The 21,189-nt window shown below is 41.2% G+C and overlaps 1 protein-coding gene across 5 annotated transcripts in view; it reads left to right on the forward strand.

The window, feature by feature from the left end:
- The window catches only part of SLC26A5 (solute carrier family 26 member 5), a 72,276-nt gene that overhangs the window by 35,815 nt on the left and 15,272 nt on the right, over positions 1-21,189 (forward strand). For 2 of the 5 annotated variants that reach the window (XM_012456429.3, XM_064374730.1), the window contains exons 7-12: positions 1,299-1,451; positions 11,764-11,846; positions 17,573-17,720; positions 18,917-19,030; positions 19,834-19,911; positions 20,903-20,998. In XM_012456429.3, coding sequence (XP_012311852.2) covers positions 1,299-1,451; positions 11,764-11,846; positions 17,573-17,720; positions 18,917-19,030; positions 19,834-19,911; positions 20,903-20,998 — 672 coding nt within the window. Of the gene's footprint in view, positions 1-1,298; positions 1,452-11,763; positions 11,847-15,675; positions 15,804-17,572; positions 17,721-18,916; positions 19,031-19,833; positions 19,912-20,902; positions 20,999-21,189 lie in introns of those variants that run through there. The other 3 variants (XR_010342026.1, XM_064374724.1, XM_064374732.1) reach the window with 2 other exon arrangements.

Here is a 21,189-nt window from a genome sequence, read left to right on the forward strand (position 1 = left end):
AATTAGGATTAATTGACAGTAGAAGTACTACATATCAAAACCTCTGAGATGCTGTTAAAGCTATCCTTGGAAGGAGAGGCCTGTGGCCTTTGTGAATATTTATGTGCCAGGCACTGCTAGGTGCCAAAATGCAGCTATGAGCTGAGAAGATATAGGCATTGCCCTCTGGAGCTTTCAGTCCAGTGTGAAGATAGTAAACCATTCATTGCATACATGTGTAATCAATTACAATTTGTGTTGAGTGCTTTGAAGAAGAAGTACCAGCTGCTCTGAAAGTTAGGGAGACCTTTAGGAGTCTAGGAAAGGCACTTTGAAGAAGTGACATTTGAATCCTTCACTGATTAAAATGGAATCCGACTTTAGGAATATTCTCTAAATAACAAAATTCTTATTTTCCCATAATAGTTGTTATCATACTTCTTATTCTAAGACTTCTTGAAATGCCTTGTCACAAAGGAAACAAAACATACTGAGTACTCTAGGCATTGACGGGAAAGGGTACATGGCCTGGGCCGACTGGGAAGTCTACTTTATTGGGTTTCAAATGAGAACTGGCCCAGATGGTAACCCTATGATATAATTCAGTAGATTGCTTCTCTAGTTCTCCTGGGCTCCTTTCCCAAACATCATCACTCTTGACTTCAAAGTCCTGCTAACAATAATTTCTCCCTCTTTGAGCTCCTAAAAGCTTTTCTATGTATTAACCTTTGGAGTATTTTGCTATCAACCCTTAATTCTTTCCAAGTGCTCAGGACTCAGCTTCAGGGTTCCTCTTCTGAATTTTCTAATATTACATTGAGACATTAGCATATGATAAGAATAATTGTTCGATGAGAATAACAACTATAAGGCTGCGCATGGTGGCTCACGCCTGTAATCCCAGCACTTTGGGAGGCCGAGGTGGGTGGATTACTTGAGGCCAGGAGTTCAAGACCAGCCTGACCAATGTAGTGAAACCTCATGTCTACTAAAAATACAAAAATTAGCTGGGCATGACAGCAGACACCTGTAATCCCAGCTACTCAGGAAGCTAAGCCAGGAGAATTGCTTGAACCTGGGAGGCAGAGACTGTCTCAAAAAAAAAAGAACTATTTTAAAAAGTAACAACCATAAAGTTGTAGACTGAGTAAAAATGTCTCCTAATTGGTGGAAGCTACAAAGAGAGATTTCAGCCTGAGAACTTTCAACTAGAAATATCTAACAATGGAATGGCTGGTGTGAATTAGTACACTAGAGTGTCTCTGTCTCTGTCAGGGGCGATTTCTTGATGTAAACATCCAGTGTTCACTGTGTTACAGAGTACAGTTGCTGTGTTGCAGAATGTTAAAAACCTCAACGTGTGTTCCCTAGGCGTTGGGCTGATGGTTTTTGGTTTGCTGTTGGGTGGCAAGGAGTTTAATGAGAGATTTAAAGAGAAATTGCCGGCACCTATTCCTTTAGAGTTCTTTGCGGTAAGTCACCTTGGGTCAAAGACCTATTCAACTTCTACGACTGCATTTACTTATTTCTCTAAGGGATTTGGGAGTGGATGATAAAGGACTTTTTTGCTCTCAATTCTGCCAAAAGAAGGTTACAATTTGTCAAAGAAATTTGACTATTTCATTGAAAAAGAAGCAGAAAAAGCCTTAAAATGTAGACGCAGATGATTTTTTAAATTATGTATAAGATCATATATAAAAATTTTAATATTAATTATAAGTGATGGGATTATGGAGAATTTTTTTCTCAAATTTTTATTGGCTAATTGTTTTGTAATGAGTACATATTACTTTAATAACCCAAAAAAAATCCATTTCCATTTTGACAAGGCAAGGGTTTCCAAACTTTCTCCATTTCTTGATGCTCTTACGCCAGAAGTACAATTCCATTTATTAAGTAATTAGGTCCAAAGACCTTAATAATTTCTATGATGAACAACTTAGTAGCTGCTTATAAAAATATGCACATAAATTAGAATAAAAATATTATGTTCTTAAGTTACCACAATTATTTAATCATGGAATGTGTATGCCTGATGGGTACTGCATAGATCCTCAAACCTCAGAATCAGAAAGGACACTGCTACCCTCATTTCCTGTTCACATGAATATTTATATGGTTCCTGCTTTTTCATCACAGCAATCACTGAATACCCAGCTTTGCAAAAATATGGCATTATTGAAAGGAGCACAGTGTTCAAATTGTGAACTACTGCCAACTGGAAGTTTGCATAGTGCCCAGCAGATGTCACTGTTTCCCTGGTGAACTTTTAATATCCAAAGTGTTTCCATACAGTACCTTTGGCACCTTTGGCTTGTTTGCACATGTGTGGGAGCCGCAAAGATAAGAAATGAATAGGCTGGGCATGGTGACTCACTCCTGTAATCCCAGCACTTTGGGAGGCCAAGGCGGGCAGATCACTTTAGGCCAGAAGTTCCAGGCCAGCCTGGTCACCATGGTGAAACCCTGTCTCTACTAAAAAATACAAAAAATTAGCCAGGTGTGGTGACATGCACCTGTCATCCCAGCTACTTGGGAGACTGAGGCATGACAATTACTTGAACCTGGGAGGTGAGGGTTGCAGTGAGCCAAGATTGCATTTCTTCACTCCAGCCTGATAACAGAGCAAGAGTCTGTCTCAAAAGGAATGAAGAGCAGATTTGTGGGTAAAGGGCTGGCAAGATGGCCGAATAGAAACAGCTCTGATTTGCAGCTCCCAACGAGATCAACACAGAAGGCAGGTGATTTCTGCATTTCCAACTGACTTACCCGGCTGACTTATCTCATTGGGACTGGTTAGACAGTGGGTGCAGCCGACAGAGGGCAAACAGAAGCGGGGTGGGGTGTTACCTCACCCAGGAAGTGCAAGGGGTCAGGGAAGTCCCTCCCTAAGCCAAGGGAAGCCATGAGGGACTGTGCCATTGTGCACTCCGACCCAGACATTACGCTTTTCCCATGGTCTTCACAACCCACAGACCAGGAGATTCTCTCAGGTACCTACACCACCAGGGCCCTGGGTTTCAAGCACAAATCTGGGTAACTGTTTGGGCAGATACCAAGCTAGCTGTAGGAGTTTTTTTTCATACCCCAGTGGCACCTGGAATGCCAAGAAGACAGAACCATTCACGCCCCTGGAAAAGGGGCTGAAGCCAGGGATCCAAGTGGTCTACCTCAGCTGATCCCACCCCAACAGAGCCCAGCAAGCTAAGACCCACTGGCTTGAAATTCTTGCTGCCAGCACAGCAGTCAGCAACCTGGAATGCTTGAGCTTGGTGCAAAGAGGGGCATCAGCCATTAATGAGACTTAAATAGGCAGTTTCCCCTCACAGTATAAACAAGGCCTCCAGTAAGTTTGAACTGTGCAGAGCCAACCACAGCTCGGCAAAGCTGCTGTAGCCAGACTGCCTGACTAAATTCCTCCTCTCTGAGCAGGGCATCTCTGAAAGAAAGGTAGCAGCCCGATAAGGGGCTTATAGATAGAACTTCTGTCTCCCTGGGACAGAGCACCTGGGGAATCGGAAGCTGTGGGCACAGCTTTAGAAGACTTAAACATTCCTGCCTGCTGGCTCTAAAGAGAGCAGCGGATCTCCAAGCACAGTGCTTGAGCTCTGCTGAGGGACAGACTGCCTTCTCAACTAGGAGACACCTACCAGCTGGGGTCAACAGACACCTCATACAGGAAAGATGCAGCTGGCATCTGGGGTGGTGCCCCTCTGGGATGAAGCTTCCAGAGGAAGGCGTAGGCAGCATCCTGCTTTTCTGCAACCTTCACTGGTGATACCTAAGCAAACAGGGTCTGGAGTGAACCTCCGGCAAACTCCAGCAGACCTGCAGGAGAGGAGCCTGTTAGAAGGAAAACAAATAAGAAAGGAATAGCATCAATATCAACAAAAAGGACATCCACACAAAAACTCCATCCAAAGGTCACCAACATCAAAGACCAAAGGTAGATAAATACATGAAGATGAGGGAAAAAACAGCTCAAAAAGGGTGAAAATTCCAAAAACCAGAACACCTCCTCTCCTCCAAGGATCTCAACTCCTTACCAGCAAGGAAACAAAACTGGATGGAGAATAAATGTGACTGACAAAAGTAGGCGGGTAATAACAAACTCCTTCAAGCTAAAGGAGCATGTTCTAACCCAGTTCAAGGAAGCTAAGAACCTTGAAAAATGGTTAAGAGGATTGCTATGTGGAATGACCAGTTTAGAGAACACAAATGACCTGATGGAGCTGCAAAACACAGCACGAGAACTTTGTGAAGCATACACAAGTATCAGTAGGCGAATTGATCAAGTAGAAGAAAGGATATCAGAGATTGAAGATCAGCTTAAAGAAATAAAGTATGAAGAATGAAAAGGAATGAACAAAGCTTCCAAGAAATATGGGACACTGTGAAAAGACTAAACCTACGTTTGATTGGTGTACCTGAAAGTGACAGGGAGAATGGAACCAAGTTGGAAAACACTCTTCAGGCTATTATCCAGGAGAATTTTCCCAACCTAGCAAGACAGGCCAACATTAAAATTCAGGAAATACAGAGAACACCACAAAGATACTCCTCAAGAAGAGCAACCCCAAAACACATAATCATCAGATTCACGAAGGTTGAAATAAAGAAAAAAATATTAAGGGCAGCCAGTGAGAAAGGTGAGGTTACCCACAAAGGGAAGCCCATCAGACTAACAGCAGATCTCTCTGCAGAAACCCCACAAGCCAGAAGAGAGTAAGGGCCAATATTCAACATTCTTAAAGAAAAGAATTTTCAACCCAGAATTTAATATCCAGCCAAACTAAGCTTCATAAGTGAAAGAAAAATAAAATCTTTTACAGACAATCAAATGCTGAGAGATTTTGTCACCACCAGACCTGCTTTACAAGAGCTTCTGATGGAAGCACTAAATATGGAAAAGAAAAACCAGTACCAGCCACTAAAAAAACATACTAAATTGTAAAGACAATGACACTATAAAGAAACAGCATCAACTAATGGGCAAAATAACCAGGTAGCATCATGACAGGATCAAATTCACACACAACAATATTAGCCTTGGCCAGGCACAGTGGCTCATGCCTGTAATCCCAGCACTTTGGGAGGCCAAGGTGGGCAGATCACAAGGTCAGGAGATCAAGACCATCCAGGCCAATATGGTGAAACCCCATCTCTACTAAAAATACAAAAAAAAAAAAAAAAAAAAAAAATATATATATATATATATATATATATATATCTGGGCATGGCAGTGCACACCTGTAATCCCAGCTACTCAGGAGACTGAGCAGGAGAATTGTTTGAACCCAGGAGGCGGAGATTGCAGTGAGCCAAGATCACGCCACTGCACTACAGCCTGGGTAAAAGTGCAAGACTGTCTCAAAAAAAATAATAATAACCTTAAATGTAAATGAGCTAAATGCCCCAATTAAAAAACACAGGCTGGCAAATTGGATAGAGTCAAGACCCATGGATGTACTGTATTCAGGAGTCCCATCTCATGTGCAAAGACACACATAGGCTCAAAATAAAGAAATGGCTTTGGGAGGCCAAGGCGGGTGGACCACGAGGTCAAGAGATCGAGACCATCCTGGTCAACATGGTGAAACCCCGTCTCTACTAAAAAAACACAAAAAATTAGCTGGGCATGGTGGCACATGCCTGTAATCCCAGCTACTCAGGAGGCTGAGGCAGGAGAATTGCCTGAACCCAGGAGGCGGAGGTTGCGGTGAACCGAGATCGCACCATTGTACTCCAGCCTGGGTAACAAGAGCGAAACTCCATCTCAAAAAAAAAAAAGAAATGGAAGAAGATTTACCAAGCAAATGGAAAGAAGAAAAAAGCAGGGTTGCAATCCTAGTCTCTGATAAAACAGACTTTAAACCAACAAAGATAAAAAAAAAAAAGACAAAGAAGGGTATTACATGGTAAAGGGATCAATACAACAAGAAGAGCTAACTATCCTAAATATATATGCATCTAATACAGGAGCATCCAGATCCTTAAAGCAAGTTCTTATAGACCTACAAAGAGACTTAGACTCCCACACAATAATAGTGGGAGACTTTAACACCCCATCAATATTAGATTAACAAGACTGAAAATTAACAAGGATATTCAGGACTTGAACTCAGCTCTGGACCAAGCAAACCTAATAGACATTTACAGAACTACCCTAGATCAACAGAATATGCGTTCTTCTCAGCACTACATTGCACTTATTCTAAAATCCACCACATAATTGAAAGTAAAACACTCCTCAGCAAATACAAAAGAATGGAAATCATGACAAACAGTCTCTCAGACCACAGTGCAATCAAATTTTAACTCAGGATTAAGAAACTCACTCAAAACAGCACAACTACATGAAAACTGAACAACCTGCTCCTGGATGACTAGTAGGTAAATAATGAAATTAAAGCAGAAATAAATAAGTTCTTTGAAACCAATGAGAACAAAGACACAATGTACCAGAATCTCTGGGACACAGGTAAAGCAGTGTTTAGAGAGACATTTATAGCATTGAATGCCCACAGGAGAAAGTGGGAGATATCTAAAATTGACACTCTAACATCACAATTAAAAGAACTAGAGAACCAAGAGCAAGCAAATTCAAAATCTAGCAGAAGACAAGAAATAACTAAAATCAGAGCATAACTGAAGGAGATAGAGACATGAAAAACCCTTCAAAAAATCAATAAATACAGGAGCTGGTTTTTTGAAAAGATTAACAAAATAGATAGACTGCTAGCCAGACTAATAAAGAATAAAAGAGAGAAGAATCAAATAGACACAATAAAAAATGAGAATGGGGAGATCACTCCTGATACCACAGAAATACAAACTACAATCACTACTATAAACACCTCTACACAAATAAACTAGAAAATCTAGAAGAAATGGATAAATTCCTGGACACATACACTCCCAAGACTAAACCAGGAATTGAATCCCTCAGACCAATAACAAGTTATAAAATTGAGGCAGTATTTAATAGCTTACCAACCAAAAAAATCCCAGGACCACATGGATTCACAGCCAGATTCTACCAGACATACAAAGAGGAGCTGGTACCATTCCTTCAGAAACTAAACAACAGAAAAAGAGGGACTCCTTCCTAACTCATTTTATGAGACCAGCATCATCCTGATACCAAAAGCTGGGAGACACAATGAAAAAAGAAATTTCAGGCCAATATCCCTGATGAACATCAACGTGAAAATCCCCCCCAAAATACTGGCAAACTGAATCCAGCAGCACATCAAAAAGCTTATCCATCACAATCAAGTTGGCTTCATTCCTGGGATGCAAGGCTGGTTCAATACACACAAATCAATAAATGTAATCTATCACATAAACAGAATCAATGACAAAACCCACATGATTATCTCAATAGATGCAGAAAAGGCCTTCGATAAAATTCAACACCGCTTCATGCTAAAAACTCTCAATAAACTAGGTGTCAATGGAACATATCTGAAAATAATAACAGCTATTTATGACATACCCACAGCCAGTATCATATTGAATGGGAAAAAGCTGGAAGCATTCCTTTTGAAAACTGGCACAAGACAAGGATGCCCTCTGTCACCACTCCTATTCAACATAGTATTGGAAGTTCTGGTCAGGGCAATCAAGCATGAGAAAGAATTAAAGTGTATTCAAATAGGGAGAGAAGAAGTCAAATTATCTGTTTGCAGATAACATGATTGTATATTTAGAAAACCCCATCATCTCAGCCCAAAATCTCCGTAAGCTGATAAGCCACTTCAACAAAATCTAAGGACACAAAATCAGTGTGCAAAAATCACAAGCATTGTTATACACCAATAACAGACAAACAGAGAGCCAAATCATAAGTGAATTCCCATTCACCATTGCTACAAAGAGAATAAAATACCTAGGAATACAACTTACAAGGGATGTGAAGGACCTCTTCAAGGAGAACTACAAAGCACTGCTTTATAGGAGAGGACACAAACAGATGGAAAAACATTCCATGCTCATAGTTAGGAAGAATCAATATTGTGAAAATGGCCATACTGCCCTAAGTAATTTATAGATTCAATGCTATTCCCATCAAGCTACCATTGACTTTCTTCACAGAATTAGAAAAATCTACTTTAAATTTCATATGGAACTAAAAAAGAGCCTGTATAGCCAAGATAATCCTAAGCAAAAAGAACAAAGCTGGAGGCATCACACTACCTGACTTCAAACTATACTAAAAGGCTACAGTAACAAAAAACTGGTACCAAAAGAGATATATATAGGCCAATAGAACAGAACAGAGGCCTCAGAAATGACACAACACATCTACAACCATCTGATCTTTGACAAACCTGACAAAAACAAGCAATGGAGAAAGGATTCCCTATTTAATAAATGGTATTGGGAAGACTGGCTAGCCATGTGCAGAAAACTGAAACTGGACCCTTCCTTACACCTTATACAAAAATTAGCTCAAGATGGATTAAAGACTTAACATAAAACATAAAACCATAAAAACCCTAGAAGAAAACCTAGGCAATACTATTCAGGACATAGGCATGGACAGACTTTATGACTAAAACACCAAAAGCAATGGCCACAAAAGCCAAAATTGACACATGGAATCTAATTAAAGAGCTTCTGAACAGCAAAGAAACTATCAGAGTGAACAGGCAACCTACAGAATGGGAGAAAATTTTTGCAAGCTACCCATCTGACAAAGGGCTAATATCCAGGATCTACAAGGAACTTAAATTTACAAGAAAAAAGCAAAAAGTGGGCAAAGGATACGAACAGACACTTCTCAAAAGAAGACATTTATACAGCCAACATACATATAGAAAAAAGCTCATCATCACTGGTCATTAGAAAAATGCAAATCAAAACCACGATGAGATATCATCTCACACCAGTTAGAATGGTGATCATTAAAAAGTCAGGAAACGGCCGGGCGCGGTGGCTCAAGCCTGTAATCCCAGCACTTTGGGAGGCCGAGGCGGGTGGATCACGAGGTCAAGAGATCGAGACCATCCTGGTCAACATGGTGAAACCCCGTCTCTACTAATACAAAAAAAAAAAAAAAAAATTAGCTGGGCACGGTGGCGCGTGCCTGTAATCCCAGCTACTCAGGAGGCTGAGGCAGGAGAATTGCCTGAACCCAGGAGGCGGAGGTTGCGGTGAGCCGAGATCGCACCATTGCACTCCAGCCTGGGTATCAAGAGCGAAACTCCGCCTCAAAAAAAAAAAAAAAAAAAAAAAAAAAAAGAGTCAGGAAACAACAGATGCTGGAGAGGATGTGAAGAAATAGGAACACTTTTATACTGCTTGTAGGAGTATAAATTAGTTCAACCACTGTGGAAGACAGTGTGGTGACTCCTCAACGATGTAGAACCAGAAATACCATTTGACCCAGCAATCCCATTACTGGGTATATACCCAAAGGATTATAAATCATTCTACTATAAATATGCATGCACATGTGTGTTTATTGCAGCACTATTCACAATAGCAAAGACTTAGAACCAACCCAAATGCCCATCAGTGATAGAATGGATAAAGAAAATGTGGCACATAAACACTGTGGAATACTATGCAGCCATTAAAAAGAATGAATTTATGTCCTTTGCAGGGACATGGATGAATCTGGAAAGCATCATTCTCAGCAAACTAACACAGGAACAGAAAACCAAACACCACATGTTCTCACTCATAAGTGGGAGTTGAACAATGAGAACACATGGACACAGAAAGGGGAACATCACACACCAGGGCCTGTCAAGAGGTAGGGGAGTAGGGGAGGGATAACATTAGGAGAAATACCTAAAGTAGATGACAGGTTGATGGGTGCAGCAAACCACCATGGCACGTGTATACCAATGTAACAAATCTGCACGTTCTGCATATGTATCCCAGAACTTAAAGTATAGTTTCAAAAAGTTTTTTTAAATGAAGAGTATAGGTTTCTGATCCAAATTTAGCAAAAAGTTCTAGCTATGAAAACCACTGACTGATGTACCTCACAAGAAAGCCAGTATCTTCTATCCTTTTCTTTGTCTCAGTCTTGTCTACATGCCATTAGTACCTTTTAGCAGGCAAAAACTATCTTTAACAGTTTCAAAACCTCTTCTCTCACTGGGGCTAGGCACAGAGTTCCTGTGTCAACTTGTAGTATAGCAAGATGTTCTGAGCACCTTTGCGTGGGAGAGTGGACAGGCAAGCCCCAACTATGAAGTAAATGATGCAGCTTGCCTCTCCTGCTTTGTTTACTAACTCTGTTTTCCAGATTCCCTTTAAAGATGCTTCCATGTTTCCCAGGGGAATTGTTCCCCAGAATTCTAGAAAGTTTAGGGACAGCATCTTTATGACTCCCTTTAAGCATCAAATTTATTTTTTATTATAAAAACATTTTTGAGTTTTGCATTCTATTTTATAATCTATTTGTGTGGATAGAAAAACAATGGTTTAAATTACTTACCACTATATAAAATTAATGCTTCAGGAGCTTGAGCCATATTTATTCTGTAGATTTGAATATTCTAGGCACTCTGCTAGTTAGATACACAAAAAAATGCAATTAAGGGTGACGAAAATCGGCCGGGTGAGGTGGCTCACGCCTATAATCCTAACACTTTGGGAGGCCGAGGCAAGTGGATCACCTAAGGTCAGAAGTTCAAGACCAGCCTAACCAACATGGACAAACCCCATCTCTACTAAAAATACAAAATTAGCTGGGCGTCGTGGCTGATGCCTGTAATCCCAGCTACTGGGGAGGCTAAGGCAGGAGAATTGCTTGAACCCGAGTGGCAGAGGTTGCAGTGAGCTGAGATCACTCCACTGCCCTCCAGCCTGGACAACAAGAGCAAAACTCCATCTCGAAAAAAAAAAAATGGTGACGAAAATAATTGTCATCAATAGAAAAGGATCCTTCCATCAAAGGAGCCAGAACCATCCATGTCCCTGGTCTCCCAGGCTGCTGTTTCTAGTAATAAGCTTATCTTATTATTTGTTTCCTACAGTGGCCATCCCCAGGAGGGACTGGCTTCCTTCCCTGGTCAACCCTTATTTCTCTTCTTCTGGATAACGCACTCAGAAAGCTCTATAGGCAATAGTTCCTGGGCATGGAGCAAATTGCTATCACACGTTTTGTTATGTTTCTCTTTTTTTAACTCATTAGGGATTGTAGTTTACAGTCCTAGTAAATCTATGCCCTGCCAATCCAGGATGGCCTTAAATACAGTGACCCTCTGTTTGATGTACAGTTCCACTCTGACTTTGCAGCTGAAATGGAAGGAGACAGCTATGCGTTGCTGCTGGGGGCCTCTCACCGCACTTGGGGCTGCTGTCCTGGAAACAGGATCAGCAGGAGGATTCTAAATCCAAACATACATTTGGTAATCATACAGTGTCATTGTACCACCCTCAAAGTCCACAGTTAAACGTCCTTTATTCATAACATTGTGGCCAGAGACTCATTTCACCCACACGAAAGGTAAGAACAACATTTGAAAGATTTTATGGACTTTTTCTGTTGCAGTCAACTAGCCAGAACACCTCAGTGTAGGAGAAGACAAAGCATGAAGAAAATTCTAGGTCATAAAGAGACTGTAGAGTTCATTTTAATTATGTGGGGGTAGGGTCATTAAGAGAAGTTAGAATTGTTGAAGCTAATGGTAATTCTTCTTTTAAAATCTCAGTGTTAAAAGTGAGACTAGATTTGGCTTGACTAATGTATTCTTTGAAGCTGATTTTTGTGGTATTTGAGTATTCATCTCTGAAGGTGCACTTGGATTTGTGTCTTTTTAGGTGGTAATGGGAACTGGCATTTCAGCTGGGTTTAACTTGAAAGAATCATACAATGTGGATGTCGTTGGAACGCTTCCTCTAGGGTAGGAAAGTAGTTTTAAGTAACAGTGTGACTGAAATAATCAATGGATCCATTGCCTCTCACTCTTACTTTAGTACTCTTGCAATGAAAAATAATCTCTTTTTCTATATATCAAATAGCTGAGGGTTTTAGGGGATTTGGACACTTTTTTTTTTTTTTTTTTTTTACTACTGGAGTAAAAAACACTTAAAAATTTCTGTCTTAACCTTTTTTTTTTTTTTTTTGAGACAGAGTCTTGCTCTGTCACCCAGGCTGGAGTTGCAGTGGCATGATCTCAGCTCACTGCAACTTGTCTCCCAGGTTGAAGCGATTCTCCTGCCTCAGCCTCCCAAGTAGCTGGGATTACAGGCATGTGCTACCACACCTGACTAATTTTGTATTTTTAGTAGAGACAGGGTTTCACCATCTTGACCACCTGGTCTTGAACTCCTCACCTCATGTGGTCTACCTGCCTCAGCCTCCCAAAGTGCTGGGATTACAGGCATGAGCCACTGTGCCCTGTCAATCTTAATCCTTTTTAAGTGTACAGTTCAGTAGTGTTAAATATATTCCCTTTATTGTAAAACAGATCTCCAGGACATTTTCATCTTGTAAATCTACAACTCTATACCCCTTAAACAAGAGCTTCCTCTTTTCCTCTTCCCCCAGCCCCTGGTAACCACTATTCATCTTTCTGTTTTTATGAATTTGACCGCGCTAGATAACTCATATAAGTGGAATCATATAGCATTTGTTTTTGTGACTGGCTTATTTTACTTAGCAAATGTCTTCAGAGTTTAGTCTATATTGTAGCATATGACCATATTTTCTTCCTTTTTTAAGGCTGAATAATATTCCATTGTGGATATATACTCTATTAATTTCTCCATGCATCCATTGATGAGCATGTGGGTTGCCTTTACCTCCTGGCTATTGTGAATAGTGCTACTGTGGTATGAGTGTGCAAATATGTCTTTGAGACCTTGCTTTCAGTTCTTTTGGATATATACCTGAAAGTGAGATCGCTGGATCTATTTTTACGTTTTTGAGGAACTTTCATACTGCTTCCCACAGCAGTTACACCGTTTACAATCCCACCAATAGTGGCAAGTGGTTTTCTGTTTTTTATTTGTTTTTCTAAATTTAATAGTTTCTAAAATCTCTCCTTGCATGACATAGGATTTAAGAGCAAAAAAAAAAAAAACCCTAAATCCTAGCCTGCCACTTACTACCTGTGTGATTGTAAGCAGGCCACTTACACTCTCAAAGCCTCTGTTTCCTCACCTGTCAGGAGGGCATAGTAATTAATACTTATCTCAAAGGCAGTTGTGAGAGCTGCAGGAGATAATGCATGGAAGGCAGTAAGAGAACACCTGAACACACAGGAAGCATTCAAGACATGTTAATCACTTGTTAGTAATGGGTTCTGAGGCTGTTATTTCAATGAGTTTTTTAGTTTCTAATCATGTTATTTCTTTGCTTCATCTATATTATCTAACTCTACATTTAAAAAATGTATTATTGGCTGGGCATGGTGGCTCACACCTGTAAACCCAGCACTTTGGAAGGTCGAGGTGGGCGGATCACAAGGTCAGGAGTTCAAGACCAGCCTGGCCAACATGGTGAAACCCTGTCTCTACTAAAAATACAGAAATTAATGGGGCATGGTGGCAGGAGCCTATAATCCCAGCTACTGGGGAGGCTAAGGCAGTAGAATCACTTGAACCTGGGAGGTGGAGGTTGCAGTGAGCTGAGACTACGCCACTCTACTCCAGCCTGGGCAACAGAGCAGGACTCTGTCTCAAAAGAAAAAAAATTAATTAATTAAAAATGTATTATTCTCTTTATATTTGAAGGAGCAAGACTACCACTTTACCTTGTTCCTCCCTGTCACTCTCTGACTGTCCCTCTGTCTCTCAATATATCTCTGTCTTATATTATTTCTCTGTGTCTCTCTCTCACCACCCTCTTCTCTCTTCCAAAAGAACAGAGTCATTTTTCACAGATGTTGGACACTGATGGAACTTGGCACACTCCATCAGGCCTTGCCCTCCAGTCCTATCTAAGAGTCTCTCAGGAAGCAAAGGGAGAGAGGTCGCTCTTTAAGCCAAAGTTCACCCCACAGAGCACGCACTGAAGGAGGAAGCATACACTCTACTTTTAACCAGCAAAATCAATTGGTATCATGAATGTGTTACTTATCATGATTCAATGTAAAGCTAAAACACAGCAGTAACCACTGACCTTTCAATCTGACCTTATAATTTACAAATACTGGACAGGTGCAGAGGTGGCTCACACTTGTAATCCCAGCACTTCGGGAAGCCCAGGCAGGCAGATTGCTTTAGCTCAGGAGTTCAAGACCAGCCTGGGCAACATGCCTGGAACCCCATCCCTATACAAAATACAAAAATTAGCTACATGTGGCAGCATCCACCTGCAGTCCCAGCTACTCAGGAGGCTGAAGTGGGAGGATCACCTGAACCCAGGTGGTAGAGGGTGCAGTGAGCCAAGATCGTGCCACTGCACTCCAACCTGGGTAACAGAGTGAGACCCTGTCTCAAAAAAATTATTTAAAATCATAAAATACGTTTATATCCACTATCTCAATTAATGCTTACAATAACCCTAGTGACAATATATGTTTTACAGAAAACTTATTCAACATATGTTTATTGAGTGCCTATTATGTACCAGGGACACTACAGTTAAAAGCAAAAACACACAAGCCAACGTGTCCTTGCCCCCATGGAGTTTATATTCTACTAGTAAAGACAGACAATGAATAAACAAATAGTGAGAAGTGCTAGTTTTAAAAACATGAAGCCAGGTAAGGTATCGGAGTGACTGGGGTTGCTGTTTTAGGTAGGGTGTCAGGGAAGGCGATATCTGAGAGACATGAATGAGGTTTAGTGACTCACTGGTGAGTCCCAGCCTGGACCCAGAATGCAGTCTGCAGATACCCAGCTTCGTGCACTTTCCATTACTTCACACCTTGGTCTCTAATCTAGCCAGTTATGTGGTAAACATTAGTCTTTGATTGTATCCAATAGATAATCATATTTAGTTACTAGTTCCAAATAATGTAATTAAATGTGAAATGCTTACATTTAGATTACTCCTTTTAAAAATATCCTGAGGCTGGGTGCAGTGGCTCATGCCTGTAATCCCAGAACTTTGGGAGGCCAAGGCAGGCTGATCACGAGATCAAGAGTTTGAGATCAACCTGGCCAACATGGTGAAACCCCATCTCTACTAAAAATGCAAAAATTAACTAGGCATGATGGCAGGCACCTGTAATCCCAGCTACTTGGGAGGCTAAAGCAGGAGAATCGCTTGAAACCAAAAGGCGGAGGTTGCAGTGAGCCGAAATCACACCACTGCACTCCGGCCTGGGCAAAAAGCGGGAAACTTAGTCTCAAAATATGTGTATATACATACACACACTGAAAAGTTAAAATCTACGTGTCGCTACAATTTCTACTTAATGCCTTCCTTTCCCTGTTGCATTGTACGCACACATATTACTTCCCTTCTATATATGACAGTTTAACTTAAAAAAATTAAAAAGAAGATTTTACCTTTCTGGAAATAGGCTACCTAGAAACCTTATCTATCTTTCTGGAACATTGCCCAAAACCAAGTAAGTAACAAATACCTACCTACCTATCTACATACAATCATACTGTTTCAGTTACCTGTGAGTCTCATTGCTCTACTGATAACTGACTACCCCAAAACAGTGACTTAAAACAGCCACCATTAATTTGCTCATAGTTCTTTAGTCTATGTTAGGTTCAGTTGGGTGGTTCTTTGGCAGGTCTCACTTGGGGTTTCTTATGCACTTGCAGATATCCACAGGTGTGACTAGTGCTGGAAGATCCAAGAGGGCTTCACTCACATGTCTGACACCTCAGCCGGAGTGACTGGAACAGCTGAGGGCTGGCTGGCATCTGTCTACATGTAGTATCTCCAGCAGCATTGCCAGAGCTCTTTACATGGTGGCCCAGAGCAACAAGAAAGAAAAGCAGAGAATCTACCAGGCCTCTTAAGGCACTCATAGAGCATCACTTCCACCACATTCTGTTGCTCAAAGCAAATCACAAGGCCAGCTCAGATACAGCTGGAGGGGAAACAGATTCCGCGTCTAGACTGGGGGAGTGACAGGCACATACAAGTATGAGAAGAATGGCTGGTGGCCTATTTGAAAGCAAACTACCACAATTCTGTATATACATACATACAGGCATACATATTACAGAGCCCAGAAAGTGACGGTGAACTATTAAAGATTTAAATCATAGTACTATATCCTGTTTTCTTGTTTGTTTACTTTCCTTAACTCATTCCAAAATATGTCCTTTTCTTATATTCTTATTCCTTTGGCCCAAACCTGCTGCTAGGCCTTCCCTCTTAGTTCATGCCTGTGCAGCAAACAGCAGGGAAGGAAACAGATTTTATAATTAGACCCCCCAGGTTTGACTCCCTGCTTTTTGGGAAAATCACGTAATGTCTGTCAAAATCCATTTTTTCACCTATAAATTGGGGTAATAGTGGAACCTATGTAATGCGAGTGCTATGAGGAAAAATGAGATGACTTGGGTAAAGCACATAGCAGGTAATCTCACCTTGACAGACATTAGGTTCTCTTCCCTTTCTTCCTCTCTTTCCTTACTCCATAACATAAAACCTCCCTTCTGTCACTGAGCTGTGACATAGTAAGAGAAATAGCTGTAGACAAGCAGGTTCTTCATGGTTTTGTTGTACTTGGTAGATGAGCTGCTTGACCTTGGACAAGTTGCTGAACCTCACTATGCCTCATTTTCTTCATCTGTAAAATGGGAATTATAATAGTGCCTAGTTCACAGGGCCATTGAAAATAATTAAATGAGCACAGAACCTGGCCCAGAGAAGACACATAAGAAATGCTTGATATTGAAATAATTATTAGAATCAGTTAAATGATTGTTATTATTGTTTAGCCCAATGCCTTGAATAGGAGCAGAATGTCTGAAAATCCCTATTGCCCCTTTCCCAGTAACACTCTAGGGAATCCCTGTTCTGTTTCTTTAGGTTAAGGGTCCCAGACTACAAATATGTACCACAAAGCTGGGTTCTCCATTGTGGGGTTCCAGGAGTCACACTTCTGTCTCCTCCAGATTCACAAGATTTCCAGGTGGCACCCAAAAAGTATAGTCTTCTGCTGCTCCTTTCCCATGTTACAACCTCAGCTAATGGGCTGAAAGACTTGGGGAGAGGTAGCAGACTCAGAGTCCTTACATCAAATGACAAGGGGGAGAAGTATGTGGTGCCTCACATTGCCAGAACATTAATTCTTCTCTAAGGTAGCCCTTAGACTACCCTCCCCACCCCGAGACTTGTGTTCAGATGCCTCATGGCATCTGAGCACTTTGCTGACTCTATTCTTCCTGGTTCTGTGTCTTATTTACATTTGCCACCAGGGTGCCATGAGGTATGAGGTTTCCCCTTTTATAAATAAAATGGTATCTGATCTCTGCTGATAACCCATCCAGGTAGAAAGCTGCGCTCTGCAGTTTGAGCCTGAAAAGAACCTTTCTGTGTCAAGGAGGGTCCATCCTTCTTTTTGCCAACCAGAGCAAATAAGTATCTGAGCATTGATCACCTCATTTGCAGATAATGCCTCCCTAAAATACTTCCTGCAGTTACAGATTTTTATTCTTTTCCCTTGTGGTCACAACACAAGTTAAAGTCAGCTTGACTTTTCAGGCTGCTACCTCCAGCTAATCCGGACACCAGCCTCTTCCATCTTGTGTACGTAGATGCCATTGCCATAGCCATCGTTGGATTTTCAGTGACCATCTCCATGGCCAAGACCTTGGCAAATAAACATGGCTACCAGGTTGACGGCAATCAGGTAAAGATAATCATTTTTCTGCAGATGTTTCATAGCAGTACAATCACCATGGTCTGTTATGGAAGGCACATGAACTAATCTATCTTGGTAGAAAAAATTTTTTTGGGCCAGACGCAGTGGCTCACGCCTGTGATCCCAGCACTTTGGGAGGCTGAGGCGGGTGGATCACGAAGTCAGGAGTTCAAGACCAGCCTGGCCAACATGGTGAAACCCCGTCTCTACTAAAAATACAAAAATTAGCCAGGCATGCTGGCAGGCACCTGTAATCCCAGCTACTCGGGAGGCTGAGGCAGAGAATTGCTTGAACCTGGGAGGTGGAGGTTGCAGTGAGCCGAGATTATGCCACTGCACTCCAGCCTGGGTGACAGAACAAAACTCATCTTGAGTAAAAAAAAAAAACCTTTTTTGCTGATGTTTGATGTATTTGAAGCATGTTTATTCAACATGCAATGTTATTTCTATTTTTAAAGCTCACAGTTTAGGATTAAATGTTTTTCCAGGGTGTTTTTGCTCCCCAGGAAGGCTTAATTTTGTTCATTAAATGTTGGGAATATGATTCATCACTAACTTTACAATATTCTCTTTGCCACAGACTTTTATAACATAGCCACAGATAAGGTATTTAATCCAAACATTGAGCTACAATGTTGACATGATAATGTCTATTTCAATACCTTATGTATTGTAAGGAGAAACTAGATGCTTCACATTTATCTGAGATGTAGTGGTCAAACTAGAAATACCCAAAGTAAACCTAAGAGCAGGACTCATTTGCCCCAGGAAGACACTGGCATGTACTCAGTGGTGAGCAATAGCCCAGGCATTAAAAAGATGCCAAGAATCCTATACATCGATTACTTTCTCTTCAGCAATAAAAATAGTTTGTCCCTTTTAGTGCAGTTTTCTTCTTAAGAAAAGCATTATATATGTAGGGGGTGTGTTTGGGAAGGAGGAGGCTAAGCGGGGAGCCCAGTGTTTATCTCTGACAAAATAAAAATTCAAAGTGTTTCCCCCCAACACATACTATAAAATATGCCATAATTCCTATTTTGAACTTATGCTAAACAAATTCTTACATCTGAAAGGAAAATGAAGAGATAGGTTGTAGTGCTGAAAATATGTATTAAGTGGGCTACTATACTTCTTTTTCTGAAGAATGACCTATCTCTTCTATGTTTTGTTTCTACATGGAAAAGGAGCTCATTGCCCTGGGACTGTGCAATTCCATTGGCTCACTCTTCCAGACCTTTTCAATTTCATGTTCCTTGTCTCGAAGCCTTGTTCAGGAGGGAACTGGAGGGAAGACACAGGTATGGATATAACAGGCCGCTAAAACCTAGTGATACGGGTGGTAATTAAATTTTAATCTTTTGATTCTATTCTGAACCCAAACAAAGCTACTCTGCCTGCAGATCCATGCTCCAGTGAGCTGTATAGTGAATCAGAGAAAGACATGATTGGTTGAAGTGAATCACAAGGAACTGAATCTATAGGAAAGAGGTGTATTCTCCAGTTAAATTGCAAAGTTATACAACACTCGGCTATCGGTAGACCTCAAAGTTCAGATATGGGATGTTGTCATGAAAGCCTGAGAGTGTGGGCAGTGTGCCAGCACTACCCAGTAGAACTTTCTGCAATGATGGAAATGTTCAATATCTGCACTGTCCAATATGGCGGCCACTAGCAACATGTGGCTCTTGAGTACTTGAAATGTGGTCAGTTCAACCAAGACCTTTTAATTTTTAATAATGTAAATGGCCATATGTGGCTACTGGCTCCCATATGGGACCACAGACACTTACCTGAACTCTTCTGGTGGCCCTTGTGGGTCTCAGGTTGGCACCAGACATCTTTCCCCCACCTCCGAAAAGGGCATTTTAATTAGGATATTTCAGCATTTCAGCTTCCATTTAAAAGCGTAAGAAGAACCAAAACTTCAGAGAGGGAGTGGGATGGAACTATAGGTTATGTAATGGTTTAGATGACTCATTTAAATCCATATTTTCTTGATATTCCCATAGCAATTATCAAAAGAAAAGAATAAAACCAACCCATGCCCTGCCTCTTATTCAACTCTCCTAAAAGCCCCTTCCATGTGTCTTCTCTTATTCAGCTTGCAGGTTGTTTGGCCTCATTAATGATTCTGCTGGTCATATTAGCAACTGGATTCCTCTTTGAATCATTACCCCAGGTGTGTGTAATGTGGACTTGGGTGAAGTTTTTTTCATGTGTAGAGATTTTGCTGTTTTATTTGTTTCTGTTTGTATGGCTATATTAGGGTTATTTACTGTAACCCTTACAGGATGATATGAGAAAGGGCCAAAGATAGGACCAAGATCCTGCTCTATAACCTACTGACAGCTGCCTGCAGGACCTGGGGAAAGCCGTCTTAACTCCTCTGAGTCTCGGTTTTCTTATCTGCAAAGTCGGGGTATAGACTGGCTGATCTTGAACATCCCTTCACTCTTTGACCTTCTATGACCTTATACTTTCATAAAAAATCTGAGATGGCCTACACTCATAAGACATTTACATGATGATATATTTAATCTAGTAGAGATCAGGAACCATATAGAGTAGAGAAGATCATAATGTAGAAAAACCATAGGTGAAATAATTATTTGACTACCAAGTTCAATTCTGAACCTCTTGGTCACCATGCAGGTTGGCTACTAGAATATAAGACTGATTTCCGGCCAGGTGCAGTGGCTCATGCCTGTAATCCCAGGGCTTTGGGAGGCCGAGTTGGGTGGATCACCTGAGGTTAGGAGTTTGAGACCAGCCTGGCCAACATGGTGAAATCCCATCTTTACTAAAAATACAAAAATTAGCCAGACATAGTGGCACAAGCCTGTAGTCCCAGCTACTCTACTTGGGAGGCTGAGACAGGAGAATTACTTGAACCCGGGAGGCAGAGGTTGCAGTGAGCCAAGACTGTGCCATTGCACTCCAGCCTGGGAGACAGAGCAAGACTCCATCTCAAAATAAAAAGACTGATTTTCCAAGGCCCCTTGTAGCTAACCAGGTCCTGAAAATCCACGTGTTCATGACTTCAAAGCTACCATCAGCACTATGCAGGAAGTGAGCAAGGAGAAGATATGGGGAGGAAGGACAGGAAGGAGCCAGCAAAGGGTACTCTGTGGACACAAGAGGAGAGGCATGGGGGATGTACTCTGTTTCAGGCTGTGCTCTCGGCCATTGTGATTGTCAACCTGAAGGGAATGTTTATGCAGTTCTCAGATCTCCCCTTTTTCTGGAGAACCAGCAAAATAGAGCTGGTAAGTAACAAAGGTGATGGCTATTGTTAAAACGTGTGCTCTGAATGAAGAGACCCCCAAACAGGCTTTGTGTGAGTAACATGGCTGTCTATTCACCCAGGTGCAGGCGCGCTGAGTCTGAACAAAGAGTCAGCAGAGGGTGGTGGGATAGGAGTTGGTTTTATAGGTTTGGGGTAAGCAGTGGAAAGCTA

Source organism: Aotus nancymaae, unplaced genomic scaffold (genome assembly GCF_030222135.1).
Source record: "Aotus nancymaae isolate 86718 unplaced genomic scaffold, 86718_ANA_hifiasm-v0.15.2.pri h1tg000002l, whole genome shotgun sequence".
NCBI lineage: Eukaryota > Metazoa > Chordata > Mammalia > Primates > Aotidae > Aotus > Aotus nancymaae.